This window comes from Oncorhynchus clarkii, chromosome 7, assembly GCF_045791955.1.
Source record: "Oncorhynchus clarkii lewisi isolate Uvic-CL-2024 chromosome 7, UVic_Ocla_1.0, whole genome shotgun sequence".
Classification (NCBI taxonomy): Eukaryota; Metazoa; Chordata; class Actinopteri; order Salmoniformes; family Salmonidae; genus Oncorhynchus; species Oncorhynchus clarkii.
In genome coordinates this window covers 83,392,700-83,408,378 of record NC_092153.1, presented here as the reverse complement: position 1 = coordinate 83,408,378, position 15,679 = coordinate 83,392,700, and the positions used below count along the sequence as shown (strand labels likewise).

The following is a 15,679-nucleotide window of genomic DNA, read 5'->3' as shown; positions in this document are numbered from 1 at the left end:
ACAGGTGTAGTAGACCTTACAGTGAAATGCTGAATACAACAGGTGTAGTAGACCTTACAGTGAAATGCTGAATACAACAGGTGTAGTAGACCTTACAGTGAAATGCTGAATACAACAGGTGTAGTAGACCTTACAGTGAAATGCTGAATACAACAGGTGTAGTAGACCTTACAGTGAAATGCTGAATACAACAGGTGTAGTAGACCTCACAGTGAAATGCTGAATACAACAGGTGTAGTAGACCTCACAGTGAAATGCTGAATACAACAGGTGTAGTAGACCTCACAGTGAAATGCTGAATACAACAGGTGTAGTAGACCTTACATTGAAATGCTGAATACAACAGGTGTAGTAGACCTTACAGTGAAATGCTGAATACAACAGGTGTAGTAGACCTCACAGTGAAATGCTGAATACAACAGGTGTAGTAGACCTTACAGTGAAATGCTGAATACAACAGGTGTAGTAGACCTCACAGTGAAATGCTGAATACAACAGGTGTAGTTGACCTTACAGTGAAATGCTGAATACAACAGGTGTAGTAGACCTCACAGTGAAATGCTGAATACAACAGGTGTAGTAGACCTCACAGTGAAATGCTGAATACAACAGGTGTAGTAGACCTTACATTGAAATGCTGAATACAACAGGTGTAGTAGACCTTACAGTGAAATGCTGAATACAACAGGTGTAGTAGACCTCACAGTGAAATGCTGAATACAACAGGTGTAGTAGACCTTACAGTGAAATGCTGAATACAACAGGTGTAGTAGACCTTACAGTGAAATGCTGAATACAACAGGTGTAGTAGACCTCACAGTGAAATGCTGAATACAACAGGTGTAGTAGACCTTACAGTGAAATGCTGAATACAACAGGTGTAGTAGACCTCACAGTGAAATGCTGAATACAACAGGTGTAGTTGACCTTACAGTGAAATGCTGAATACAACAGGTGTAGTAGACCTTACAGTGAAATGCTGAATACAACAGGTGTAGTAGACCTCACAGTGAAATGCTTACTCATGAGCCCTTAACCAACAATACAGTTTTAAGAAAAATACCCCCAAAAAATAAATGTAAAAAAGTACATTATGATGGGTACAAATACTGTTCTTCAATATATTTTCAATTGGCACCTTTTCTGTTAGGCAAAGGTACAGAGCCGTACCATCAATATTCGTGAGCGTACCTTGGAGATTAGAATAATTTGTTTATTAGTTTGTTAGTTTATTTGTTTGTTAGTTTATTAGTTTGTTAGTTTGTACCCCAGGGAACAGTAATGTATCCTGCCCATAACCTTTATTTCTGAGATTGAAGGTAGCCTGCCTGTCTGTCTACCTGCCTGCCTGCCTGCCTGTCTACCTGCCTGCCTGCCTGCTTGTCTGTCTACCTGCCTGCCTGCCTGTCTGTCTGTCTGTCTGTCTGTCTGTCTGTCTGTCTGTCTGCCTGTCTGTCTGTCTGCCTACCTGTATGCCTACCTACCTACCTGCCTGCCTGCCTGTCTGTCTGTCTGTCTGTCTGTCTGTCTACCTGCCTGCTTGTCTGCCTACCTGTCTGCCTACCTGTATGCCTACCTGCCTGCTTGTCTGCCTACCTGTCTGCCTACCTGTATGCCTACCTACCTGCCTGCCTGCCTGCCTGTCTGTCTGTCTGTCTGTCTGCCTACCTACCTGCTTGTCTGCCTACCTGTCTGCCTACCTGTATGCCTATCTACCTACCTGCCTGCCTGCCTGCCTGCCTGCCTGCCTGTCTGTCTGTCTGTCTGTCTGTCTGTCTGTCTGTCTGTCTGTCTACCTGCCTGCTTGTCTGCCTACCTGTCTGCCTACCTGTATGCCTACCTGCCTGTCTGTCTGTCTGTCTGTCTGTCTGTCTGTCTGTCTGCCTGGCTGTCTGCCTGTCTGTGTATCTAGCTGTCAACAGGAGCCTGCATGCTTGTTTCAAGCAAAGAAGTGAGGAAGAGAGACGTGGAAGTCCACAGTTAGTGTAGCCTAATTACAGACATAGTAAAGAACCCACATTTCAAATGGGTTCTAGAATGAGCACAGCAGCTCGGGCACTATGATTGACGAAGTCTTTTAAACGTGAAGAATGGTTCTTTAGAGACAGACAGACGGGGGCATAGAGAAAGACCGTTTCATCACAATGCAGAGGACTGTGTCATCTTTGACAGCGGCTTCTCACTGATAGACAGTACTGCTGATAATGGCTGGAGACGACACGACCAGAAGCTCCCTATTCACATTAGAATGACATTACACATTCACATCACACACACACACACACACACACACACACACACACACACACACACACACACACACACACACAGACAGTGTGGCTATACAGAAGTAGAGATCAGAACAGTCTGGAGGACTGAGATAGTGACAGCATTTGAGACGGTATGTGATGCTGTCGATTGTCCTTGTTATAGCTAGCTAATGGTAGGATAAGGCTTGTCTTTGTTATAGCTAGCTAATGATAGGATAAGGAGCTTGTCTTTGTTATAGCTAGCTAATGGTAGGATAAGGAGCTTGTCTTTGTTATAGCTAGCTAATGGTAGGATAAGGAGCTTGTCTTTGTTATAGCTATCAAATGATTTGATAAGGAGCTTGTCTTTGTTATAGCTAGCTAATGATAGGATAAGGCTTGTCTTTGTTATAGCTAGCTAATGATAGGATAAGGCTTGTCTTTGTTATAGCTAGCTAATGATAGGATAAGGCTTGTCTTTGTTATAGCTATCTAATGATTTAATAATGAGGCTTGTCTTTGTTATAGCTAGCTAATGATAGGATAAGGCTTGTCTTTGTTATAGCTAGCTAATGATAGGATAAGGCTTGTCTTTGTTATAGCTATCTAATGATTTAATAATGAGGCTTGTCTTTGTTATAGCTAGCTAATGGTAGGATAAGGAGGCTTGTCTTTGTTATGGCTAGCTAATGATAGGATAAGGCTTGTCTTTGTTATAGCTAGCTAATGGTAGGATAAGGCTTGTCTTTGTTATGCCTAGCTAATGATAGGATAAGGCTTGTCTTTGTTATAGCTAGCTAATGATAGCGGTAGGAGGTCCGTTTAACGTCCCATCCAAAAGACTGTATGTACAGCAATGTCCCCTTCGATGCCCTGGGGCATTCGGATCTCCTTTTTCATGATATCCCGCAGCATCTGGTCTCCCATCCAGGGACCAACCAGGACCAACCCTACTTAGCTTCAGAGGCAAGCCAGCAGTGGGATACAGGGTGGTAGCCTAACCACATGGGGCATTGGGATCTTTTTTAGACCAGAGGATAGGGTGCCTCCTACTGGCCCTCTAACACCACTTCCTGCAGCATCTGGTCTCCCATCCAGGGACCAACCAGGACCAACCATACTTAGCTTCAGAAGCAAGCCAGCAGTGGGATGCAGGGTGGTATGCTGCTGGGAAATGTTTTAGTTTTAGAGTAAGTTTTAGAATATGATATCTGAGTCAGAGTGACTAACAAAATCAATTGGGGCCCCCCAGGTTAGTAATTTGATCATGGTTACTACAATTTTAGATAGCTGGCCCGCATGACTAACTGCCAATATACAAAGTGTTAGCTGACATGGCTAATTGAGTGACTGTCAGTGACCTCATGGTCTCTCAGTCTGACCCCTGTCCTATCACCTCATGGTCTCCCAGTCTGACCCCTGTCCTATCACATGGTCTCTCAGACCCCAGTCTGACCCCTGTCCTATCACCTCATGGTCTCTCAGTCTGACCCCTGTCCTATCACCTCATGGTCTCCCAGTCTGACCCCTGTCCTATCACCTCATGGTCTCCCAGTCTGACCCCAGTCTGACCCCAGTCTGACCCCTGTCCTATCACCTCATGGTCTCCCAGTTTTACCCCTGTCCTATCACCTCAAGGTCTCCCTCCAGTCCCTGTCCTATCACCTCAAGGTCTCCCAGTCTGACCCCTGTCCGTATCCCTGGTTTTACTGCAGTACAGTACTACAGCTAGCATCACAGTGTCCCAGTCTGTCCTCTGTCCATAGATTCCCCTACAGAGGGAGAGCTGAGAGAGAAGGGAGCCCAGGAGAGGGAGAGAGAGAAGGGAGACCAGAAGAGGGACAGAGAGGAGAGAAGAGAGCACAGGAGAGGGAGAGGGAGAGGGAAAGGGAGAGAGAGGAGAGAGTGGTGTCTATGGAGAGGCAGGAACGGTAGAGTCTAAAAAGCAGATATAGAAGAGAAAGTAGTGAGGAGAAAGAAAGAGACACCTAGGAGAGGGAAGAGGGGTAGAGGAGAGAGAGAGACACCTAGGAGAGGGGAGAGAGGAGAGAGAGAGACACCTAGGAGAGGGAAGAGGGGGAAAGAGAAGAGAGAGAGACACCTAGGAGAGGGAAGAGGGGGAGAGAGGAGAGAGAGAGAGAGACCTAGGAGAGGGAAGAGGGGGAGAGAGAAGAGAGAGAGACATCTAGGAAAGGGAAGAGGGGTAGAGAGGAGAGAGTGGCACCCGTGGGAGGGACGAAGGGTAGAGAGGAGAGCAGATGTAGCTGTGAAAAACTCACCCTCCACCACCCAGGTCTAAGAGGAAATGGAGTGTGCCAGCTCCCCCCCTCGACATATGTTGCTACCCGCAGGACGCCTTAGCAACGCTCCAGCGACCATGGAGAGACCAGAGAGAGGACAGCTGTTACCCTGACACACCCAGACCAGCTCTGGCCAGCTCCTCTCTTCTCCACACCAATTTTAGCTCCGCTTCTCCTGCAATAGAGTAAAAAGTCGAGGTAGGGGGTCCGCCGAGGACTGAATTTACACTTCAACCATATGCCACAAACTGTTACTATTACCATCACAATGTAGTGTACGGTGGAATGGCCTCTGTCACTAGGTTTGAGTTCCCCTGACACCCTACAACAGGCACCCCTGAAGGACTGAACTTTAACTAGGCAAGTCGGTTAAGAACCAGTTCTTATTTACAATGACGGTCTGTCTGGGGAATAGTGGGGTTAAACTGCCTTGTTCAAGGGCAGAACGACAGATTTTTACCTTGTCAGCTCGGGGGATTCGATCCACCAACCTTTCGGTTACTGGCCCAACGCTCTGACCACAAGGCTACCTGACAAACTTAGTTGAACCATATACCATAAAGCAGGGATGATCAACTAGATTCTGCCACGGGACGATTTTTTCTGGCGCGGATGGTCTCTGGGGGAGGGGGGTTGAAGCATTATTACAAATAATTTGTTGATGGCAAATGTATCCCTGAGCACCAGCAGAGATACGTGCTCTCACCTCTACGCCAATGACTGTCCAATAACGCTTTGTGTCAAACTACTCCAGTTTCCAGATGACCCACCACTCTGGTCGGTCTCTTCGCCGACGGTGACGAGTCCATGCGCCGTGGAGAGGTCGACCGGGCAAGTGGCCCGGTGCAGTCGCAATAAACTGGAACTCAACACAGACAAAACCGTGGAAATGGTGGTTGACTTCAGAAAACGAACCCCCACCATCTCTCCCCTTCGGGATGGATGGCTCAGCTGTTAGCACGGCTGAATCATTCAAATTCCTGGGGACCATCGTTTGCCACAATCTCTAAAGAGAGTACAACATCCCAGCCTCTAGAGTGGGGCCAACATCACAGCCTCTAGTGGGAGGACAACATCCCAGCCTCTAGAGTGGGGCCAACATCACAGCCTCTAGTGGGAGGACAACATCCCAGCCACTAGAGGGAGGACAACATCTCAGACTCTAGAGGGAGGACAACATCCCACACTCTAGTGGGAGGACAACATCCCAGCCTCTAGAGGGAGGACAACATCACAGCCTCTAGAGGGAGGACAACATCACAGCTTCGAGTGGGAGGACAACATCACAGCCTCTAGAGGGAGGACAACATCTCAGACTCTAGAGGGAGGACAACATCCCACACTCTAGTGGGAGGACAACATCCCAGCCTCTAGAGGGAGGACAACATCCCAGCCTCTAGTGGGAGGACAACATCCCAGCCTCTAGTGGGAGTACAACATCCCAGCGGTCACCCAGAAGGCTCACCAGACGATGTACTACATGAGGCAGCTAAAAAAAACTACATCTCCCAGTCAATCCTGATCCGGTTTGACGCGTCAGTCGTTTTGAGTCCATCCTCACTTCCTCCATTACCGTCTGGTTTGGGTCTGCGAGGGTAAACTGCAACACATTGTCCGGTCTGCAGAGAGGTTCATCGGCTGCTACCTGCTTCTCCAACGTGGTCCTACACGACTCCAGGGCAAGGAAGCATGCAGGAAAGATTATCGCCGATCCCTCCCACCGTGGTCATCCCCCCCCCCCCCCCCTCCTCCCAAAATTCACCTCTGACAGATGGTTCAGGGTAATAATGATCAAATCCTCCCGTCACCTGAAACCGGTCATCTGGCCCATATGTGGTCAGGTCAGGTGACACAGTCCTTCCTTTCCTAACACCTTTTTTAATTTAACCTTTATTTAACCTTTGTTTAACCTTTAACCTTAGGCAAGTCAGTTAAGAACAAATTCTTATTGACAATGACGGCCTACCAAAAGGCAAAAGGCCTCCTGCAGGGACCGGGGCCTGGGATAAAAATAAATAAAATATAAATATAGAAAATACACATCACGACAAGAGAGACAACACAACACTACATAAAGAGAGACCTGAGACAACACAACACTACATAAAGAGAGACCTGAGACAACACAACACTACATAAAGAGAGACCTGAGACAACACAACACTACATAAAGAGAGACAACACAACACTACATAAAGAGAGACCTGAGACAACACAACACTACATAAAGAGAGACCTAAGACAACACAACACTACATAAAGAGAGACCTAAGACAACACAACACTACATAAAGAGAGACCTAAGACAACACAACACTACATAAAGAGACAACACAACACTACATAAAGAGATACCTAAGACAACACAACACTACATAAAGAGAGACAGCACAACACTACATAAAGAGAGACAACACTACATAAAGAGAGACAACACTACATAAAGAGAGACAACACTACATAAAGAGAGACCTAAGACAACACAACACTACATAAAGAGAGACCTACGACAACACAACACTACATAAAGAGAGACCTAAGACAACATAACACTACATAAAGAGACAACACAACACTACATAAAGAGAGACCTAAAACAACACAACACTACATAAAGAGAGACAGCACAACACTACATAAAGAGAGACCTAAGACAACACAACACTACATAAAGAGAGACAACACAACACTACATAAAGAGAGACCTGAGACAACACAACACTACATAAAGAGACAACACAACACTACATAAAGAGAGACCTAAGACAACACAACACTACATAAAGAGAGACAACACAACACTACATAAAGAGAGACCTACGACAACACAACACTACATAAAGAGAGACCTAAGACAACATAACACTACATAAAGAGACAACACAACACTACATAAAGAGAGACCTAAAACAACACAACACTACATAAAGAGAGACAGCACAACACTACATAAAGAGAGACCTAAGACAACACAACACTACATAAAGAGAGACAACACAACACTACATAAAGAGAGACCTGAGACAACACAACACTACATAAAGAGACAACACAACACTACATAAAGAGACAACACAACACTACATAAAGAGAGACCTACGACAACACAACACTACATAAAGAGAGACCTAAGACAACACAACACTACATAAAGAGACAACACAACACTACATAAAGAGAGACAACACTACATAAAGAGAGACCTAAGACAACACAACACTACATAAAGAGAGACAACACAACACTACATAAAGAGAGACCTAAGACAACACAACACTACATAAAGAGAGACCTACGACAACACAACACTACATAAAGAGAGACCTAAGACAACACAACACTACATAAAGAGACAACACAACACTACATAAAGAGACAACACAACACTACATAAAGAGAGACCTGAGACAACACAACACTACATAAAGAGAGACCTGATACAACACTACACTACATAAAGAGAGACCTAAGACAACACTACACTACATAAAGAGAGACCTAAGACAACAACAACGCAAGGCAGCAACACATGACAACACAGCATGGTAGCAACACAACATGGCAACAACATGGTAACAACACAATATGGTAGCAACACAAAACATGGAAGCAACACAATATGGTAGCAACACAACATGGCAACAACATGGTAGCAACACAACATGGTAGCAACACAACATGGTAGCAACACAACATGGTAGCAACACAACATGGCAACAACATGGTAGCAACACAATATGGTAGCAACACAACATGGCAGCAACACAATATGGTAGCAACACAACATGGTAGCAACACAACATGGCAACAACATGGCAGCAACACAACATGGTAGCAACACAATATGGTAGCAACACAACATGGCAACAACATGGTAGCAACACAACATGGCAACAACATGGTAGCAACACAACATGGTAGCAACACAACATGGTAGCAACACAACATGGTAGCAACACAATATGGTAGCAACACAACATGGTAGCAACACAACATGGCAACAACATGGCAGCAACACAACATGGTAGCAACACAATATGGTAGCAACACAACATGGCAACAACATGGTAGAAACACAACATGGCAACAACATGGTAGCAACACAATATGGTTTGGTGGAAAATCTGATGGCCGAATGGTAAAGAACATTTAGCGGCTCGAGAGCACCCATAACTGCTGATCTATAAATTATCTCTCCGTAATCTAGCATGGGTAGGATGGTCATCAAGGCTAGTTTGGCAGCTGGGGTGAAAAAGGTTCGTTTGGAAGCTGTGGTGAAAGAGGAGCGATTGCGATAGAGGAAACCAAGTCTAGATTTAACTTTAGCCTGCAGCTTTGATATGTGCTGAGAGAAGGACAGTGTACCGTCTAGCCATACTCCCAAGTACTTGTATGAGCTGACTACCTCAAGCTCTAAACCCTCAGAGGTAGTAATCACACCTGTGGGGAGAGGGACATTCTTCTTACCAAACCACATGACCTTTGTTTTGGAGCTGTTCAGAACAAGGTTTAGGGCAGAGAAAGCTTGTTGGACACTAAGCCAGCTGAGTATAAGACTGTATCAATATGTATATAAATGGATGAGAGAGCTTCCTACTTCCTGAGTTATGTTGTTGATGTAAATTGAGACGTGTGTATCTGAAGCTGTTGGCTGTCTCTCCATCTCCCCAGCCTGCCACCAAGGAGGGTGGTCTGCCCATGCAGGTGGGCAACAAGACAGAGTGTGGCCTGCTTGGCCTGGTGCTGGACCTGAAGAGAGACTACCAACCCGTCCGCAACCAGATCCCAGAGGAGAAACTCTACAAGGTCTACACACCTTTATCATTGTAGTTCCTCTATCATGTTGTTTCTGTCGTGATGATGATGATGATGATGATGATGATGATGATGATGATGATGATGATGATGATGACGGCGGTGATGGTGTTTTCATGTTATTCTTTATGTCAATCATTGTGTAACGAAGCCACAGACACATTTCCCCATTGTGTGAACGATAAAGTTGTTATATTTTGAATTCCAATGATTCTAATTCTGAATTCTAATTGAGAATTCGAATCATTCATTCTACCAGGTGTACACCTTCAACTCGGTCAGGAAGTCCATGTCCACGGTCATCAAACTACCAGACGGCTCCTTCAGGATGTACAGCAAAGGAGCCTCCGAGATCGTCCTCAAGAAGTGAGTGGTTTTACAGCTAGGTGTGATACCATGGAGTCTATGGATGGAGTCCATGATGGATCTTGGTTCCAACTTCAGTTACCAGCACCCAATCCAGAAAGGAAAGAAACCCCTAGCTTCTACCTCCTTGTCACCTGTAGAGATCTTAGATAAGATTCTCTCAGATCGTTCTCAGAGGGCCTACAGGAACTACAGCTTGATTTCGGGGGATTGATTGGTGATTTATGATGTTCATCACTGATCTCCTCAAGGCTTTAGCCCTGTGGTAAAGTGGTACTAAGACTCAGAATGAGACTACCTAGGCCTTGATCTCTAACCTCTGACCCCTGACCTCTATCCTCTGCCACCCCAGGTGCACTAAGATCCTGAACCAGGAAGGCGAGCCGCGGGTGTTCCGTCCCCGGGACAAGGATGAGATGGTGAAGAAGGTGATCGAGCCGATGGCGTGTGACGGGCTGCGGACCATCTGCGTGGCGTACCGTGACTTCCCTGGCGACCCAGAACCCCTCTGGGACAACGAGAACGACATCCTCAATGAGCTGACGGCTGTCTGCGTGGTCGGCATAGAGGACCCTGTCAGGCCAGAGGTAGGTAGGGTGAACTGTGTGTGTGTGTGTGTGTGTGTGTGTGTGTGTGTGTGTGTGTGTGTGTGTGTGTGTGTGTGTGTGTGTGTGTGTGTGTAGTGTGTGTAGTGTGTAGTGTGTGTAGTGTGTGTGTATGTAGTGTGTGTGTCAGTGAGCTGACCTCTGTCTGTGTAGTCGACATAGAGGACCCCTTCAGACCAGATGTGAAGGCTTCTCATATGTAGGAACTCATCCTCACATGTGTAGGCAATGGTCCTATTTGTCAGGCTATTGATAAGGATGATTGAGAGGTATGGGATGGGATAAGTATTTGTTATTCTATTGATAAGGATGATTGACGGGTATGGGATAGGATAAGTATTTGTTATGCTATTGATAAGGATGATTGACGGGTATGGGATAGGATAAGTATTTGTTATGCTATTGATAAGGATGATTGACAGGTATGGGATAGGATAAGTATTTGTTATGCTATTGATAAGGATGATTGACGGGTATGGGATAGGATAAGTATTTGTTATGTTATTGATAAGGATGATTGACAGGTATGGGATAGGATAAGTATTTGTTATGCTATTGATAAGGATGATTGACAGGTATGGGATAGGATAAGTATTTGTTATGCTATTGATAAGGATGATTGACAGGTATGGGATAGGATAAGTATTTGATATGCTATTGATAAGGATGATTGACAGGTATGGGATAGGATAAGTATTTGTTATGCTATTGATAAGAATGATTGACAGGTATGGGATAGGATAAGTATTTGTTATGCTATTGATAAGGATGATTGACAGGTATGGGATAGGATAAGTATTTGTTATGCTATTGATAAGGATGATTGACAGGTATGGGATAGGATAAGTATTTGTTATGCTATTGATAAGGATGATTGACAGGTATGGGATAGGATACGTATTTGTTATGCTATTGATAAGGATGATTGACAGGTATGGGATAGGATAAGTATTTGTTATGCTATTGATAAGGATGACTGACTGGTATGGGATAGGATAAGTATTTGTTATGCTATTGATAAGGATGATTGACAGGTATGGGATAGGATAAGTATTTGTTATGCTATTGATAAGGATGACTGACTGGTATGGGATAGGATAAGTATTTGCTATGCTATTGATAAGGATGATTGACAGGTATGGGATAGGATAAGTATTTGTTATGCTATTGATAAGGATGATTGACAGGTATGGGATAGGATAAGTATTTGTTATGCTATTGATAAGGATGATTGACTTGTATGGGATAGGATAAGTATTTGTTATGCTATTGATAAGGATGATTGACAGGTATGGGATAGGATAAGTATTTGTTATGCTATTGATAAGGATGATTGACAGGTATGGGATAGGATAAGTATTTGTTATGCTATTGATAAGGATGATTGACAGGTATGGGATAGGATAAGTAAGTGCTATTTGTAACCAGTTTTCTTAGTAAGAAATTACTCCATTATACTAATCCACAATATATAGCAATCAATATGATCGGTACAAATAAAAATCGGTAGGTAGGTAACTGAATAGTAGGTAGGTAACTGAATGGTAGGTAGGTAACTGAATGGTAGTTAGGTAACTGAATGGTAGTTAGGTAACTGAATGGTAGTTAGGTAACTGAATGGTAGGTAGGTAACTGAATGGTAGTTAGGTAACTGAATGGTAGTTAGGTAACTGAATGGTAGGTAGGTAACTGAATGGTAGGTATGCAACTGAATGGTAGTTAGGTAACTGAATGGTAGGTAGGTATGTAACTGAATGGTAGGTAGGTAACTGAATGGTAGGTAGGTAACTGAATGGTAGTTAGGTAACTGAATGGTAGTTAGGTAACTGAATGGCAGGTAGGTAACTGAATGGTAGGTAGGTAACTGAATGGTAGGTAGGTAACTGATGTAAAGTAGTTGAATGATTCAAAACAACATGAGAATAAGAAGAGATGCACTGCTGCTGGTAGAGAGAGTTCTCTCCTTTCTCGTTCTCTCCCTCTCGTTCTCTCTCTCTCTCTTGTTGTCTCGTTCTCTCTCTCTCTCTCTCGTTCTTTCTTTCTCTCTCTCTCTCTCTCTCGTTGTCTCATTCTCTCTCTCTCTCGTTGTCTCGTTCTCTCTCTCTCGTTCTTTCTTTCTTTCTCTCTCTCTCTCTCTCTCTCTCTCTCTCTCTCTCTCTCTCTCTCTCTCTCTCGTTGTCTCGTTCTCTCTCTCTCGTTCTTTCTCTCTCTCGCTCTCTCTCTCTCTCTCGTTGTCTCGTTCTCTCTCTCTCTCGTTGTCTCGTTCTCTCTCTCTCGTTCTTTCTTTCTTTCTCTCTCTCTCTCTCTCTCCCTCTCTCTCTCTCTCTCACTCATTCTCCCTCACTCTCTCTCCGGGGCCTTGCTGTGTAATTGTCAGAATGTTGTAGGCTACTCCAGGAGAGCTACATCTTCCTGAGAATAAAATATCAGAATAACAAACTGTCAAATAAAGAACCAAGCAACATCGAATAGGAAATCAGCTTCATTTTCCGAATGTACTACTAAAATGTGATGGATTAATTAACTAGCTTTGGAAATACAATATTGTGTTCAGACACAATACTACTTTACTAATGCATATCCCATTGTTGATCATAGAACATGGAACAAGAATGAACGTCACAGAAGGTATTTCATAGATTCTATATCGATCTATCTAGAATCATGCTCCAGGAGAATGAGTGACAGTCCTGGGTAGATTCTCTTTATATTTTACAGTGTCAGTACTTCAGAGTAGAGATGGGGAGGGGAGGGGGGGGGGGGGGGGTTGATCTCTCCTCTCCTCTCCGGGGAGGGGGGGGGGGGTTGATCTCTCCTCTCCTCTCCTCTAATTGTCCTTTAGGCTCCATTTCATCATGCATACCTAAATCACCCTCAAAGCAAATTAGGATTCATTCAACATCTGCACTGAAAGTCTATATTTGTCGAGGATAATTGTGTTGAATGGAAGGGGGGGGGGGAGGGGGGGGGGGGGGGTTTGAATAGGTACAGATGCTCTTATCTTATTTTGGTCATCCTGTTGTTGCACAGCAGAAAATGCAAACTTGTAGTGAAATCGAGGTTTAAAAAGGCACGTAAAGTTTGGTATTTCCACTTAAAAATGTACTTTGGTGCGAAAAGTGGAAAACAACCTTGCGAAGATGCTGGAGGAAACAGGTACAAGAGTATCTATATCCACAGTATAATGGGTCCTATATCGACATAACCTGAAAGACAGCTCAACAAGGAAGAAGCCACTGCTCCAAAACCGCCATAAAAAAGCCAGACACTGGTTTGCAACTGCACATGGAGACAAAGATCATACTTTTTGGAGAAATGTCCTCTGTTCTGATGAAACAAAAATAGAACTGTTTGGCCACAATGGCCATCGATATGTTTGGAGGAAAAAGGGGGAGGTTTGCAAGCCGAAGAACACCATCCCAACCGTGAAGCACAGGGGTGGCAGCATCATGTTGTGGAGGTGCTTTGCTGCAGGAGGGACTGGTGCATTTCACAAAATAGATGGCATCATGAGGTAGGAAAATTATGTGGATATATTGAAGCAACATCTCAAGACCAAAGCTTGGTTGCAAATGGGTCTTCCAAATGGACAATGACCCCAAGCATACTTCCAAAGTTGTGGCAAAATGGCTTAAGGACAACAAAGTCAAGGTATTGGAATGACCATCACAAAGCCCTGACCTCAATCCTATAGAAATGTTGTGGGCAGAACTGAAAGGTGTGTGTGTGAGCAAGGAGGCCTACAAACCTGACTCAGTTACACCAGCTCTGTCAGGAGGAAATGGCCAAAATTCACCCAACTTATTGTGGGAAGGCTACCCGAAATGTTTGACCCGAACGGTTTGACCCAAGTTAAACAATTCAAATGCAATGCTACCAAATACTAACTGAGTGTATGCAAACTTCTGACCCACTGGGAATGTGACGAAATAAATAAAAGCTGAACTAAATAATTATCTCTATTATTATTCTGACATTTGACATTCTTAAAATAAAGTGGTGATCCACTCTATGGTCTCTGTGCCAGAGGGGTTCTGGTGATCTGACTGGTGTGAGTCTCTGGGCCAGAGGGGTTCTGGTGATCTGACTGGTGTGAGTCTCTGGGCCAGAGGGGTTCTGGTGATCTGACTGGTGTGAGTCTCTATGACAGAGGGGTTCTGGTGATCTGACTGGTGTGAGTCTCTGGGCCAGAGGGGTTCTGGTGTGAGTCTCTGGGCCAGAGGGGTTCTGGTGTGAGTCTGTGGGCCAGAGGGGTTCTGGTGTGAGTCTCTGGGCCAGAGGGGTTCTGGTGTGAGTCTCTGGGCCAGAGGGGTTCTGGTGTGAGTCTCTGGGCCAGAGGGGTTCTGGTGTGAGTCTCTGGGCCAGAGGGGTTCTGGTGTGAGTCTCTGGGCCAGAGGGGTTCTTGTGATCTGTCATTTGTCATGTTCTGTCTGTGTTAATTTGTGTCTCTTTGTGTCGCCTCTTCGACCTCCTGGTCTGAATCAGAGTGAGTGAGTGTGAGTGACAGTGATTGTGACTTCTTCTTCATTGTCCCTGTACCTGGTTGTTCTTTCAGGTCTGAGATGTTTTCTGTTTCTCGGTTCAATCTCTGATTCTCACCACTGATGCTGGCTGGCTCCATGAACACTCTTTCTCTCCCTCCCGAAATCAAGGAAGTGGTGACGCCGGTTTTGTCATAGCTTGTCTTCTGCGTTTCAAGCCACTCTGGATTTTTTCTGGGGGGGGGTAACGGGCTGAAGGGCTGTTTTACTTGAGGGTAGGTTGGAGAGTAGGAACAAGTCCCATGAGTAGCAGAGCCAGGGACAGGTGTGTTTCTCAGGTTCAGGAGAGCCGTGTGAGGGTCAACACCTGTCTGTGTTGTCGACTTGAGCATGTTTTTTTTCCACTGACTGAATGGTCCTCTCTCAGCCGTTCCCTTTGACTGGGGAAAACCCTGGACTAGAATGAATCATATTGAAAACGGCGTCTCTTTTGCAAACTGAGCAATCTCAGTTAAACTTTGCTACGACTGTACCCGATGTCTTGTCCAATGGCCTCAGTGTAGCAGTGCGATGTTGTTCACCTAGATGATGCGCCAAGTTGCACACAAGGACCAATTCAAATAGGCGAAGTCAAGAGGGGATGTTAATCATTTGATAATAATAATAATTCAGTGTATTTTATATTTAATTACAGCTGCAGAGCTAACGTTTTTCTTTGGTGTACAAACACTTTTTCACATCAATATTGTACATACATGTAATTGTAGTACATACATGTGATTGTAGTACATACATGTGATTGTAGTACATACATGTGATTGTAGTACATACATGTGATTGTAGTACATACATGTGATTGTAGT

The 15,679-nt window shown here is 44.5% G+C and overlaps 1 protein-coding gene across 2 annotated transcripts in view; it reads left to right on the top strand.

Moving 5' to 3' along the window:
• Window positions 1–15,679, top strand: part of LOC139413918 (ATPase plasma membrane Ca2+ transporting 2) — a 178,848-nt gene that overhangs the window by 119,008 nt on the left and 44,161 nt on the right. For both annotated transcript variants that reach the window (XM_071161779.1, XM_071161778.1), the window contains 3 exons: window positions 9,221–9,355; window positions 9,624–9,730; window positions 10,083–10,317. In XM_071161779.1, the coding sequence (XP_071017880.1) occupies window positions 9,221–9,355; window positions 9,624–9,730; window positions 10,083–10,317 (477 nt within the window). The remainder of the gene's footprint in view (window positions 1–9,220; window positions 9,356–9,623; window positions 9,731–10,082; window positions 10,318–15,679) is intronic.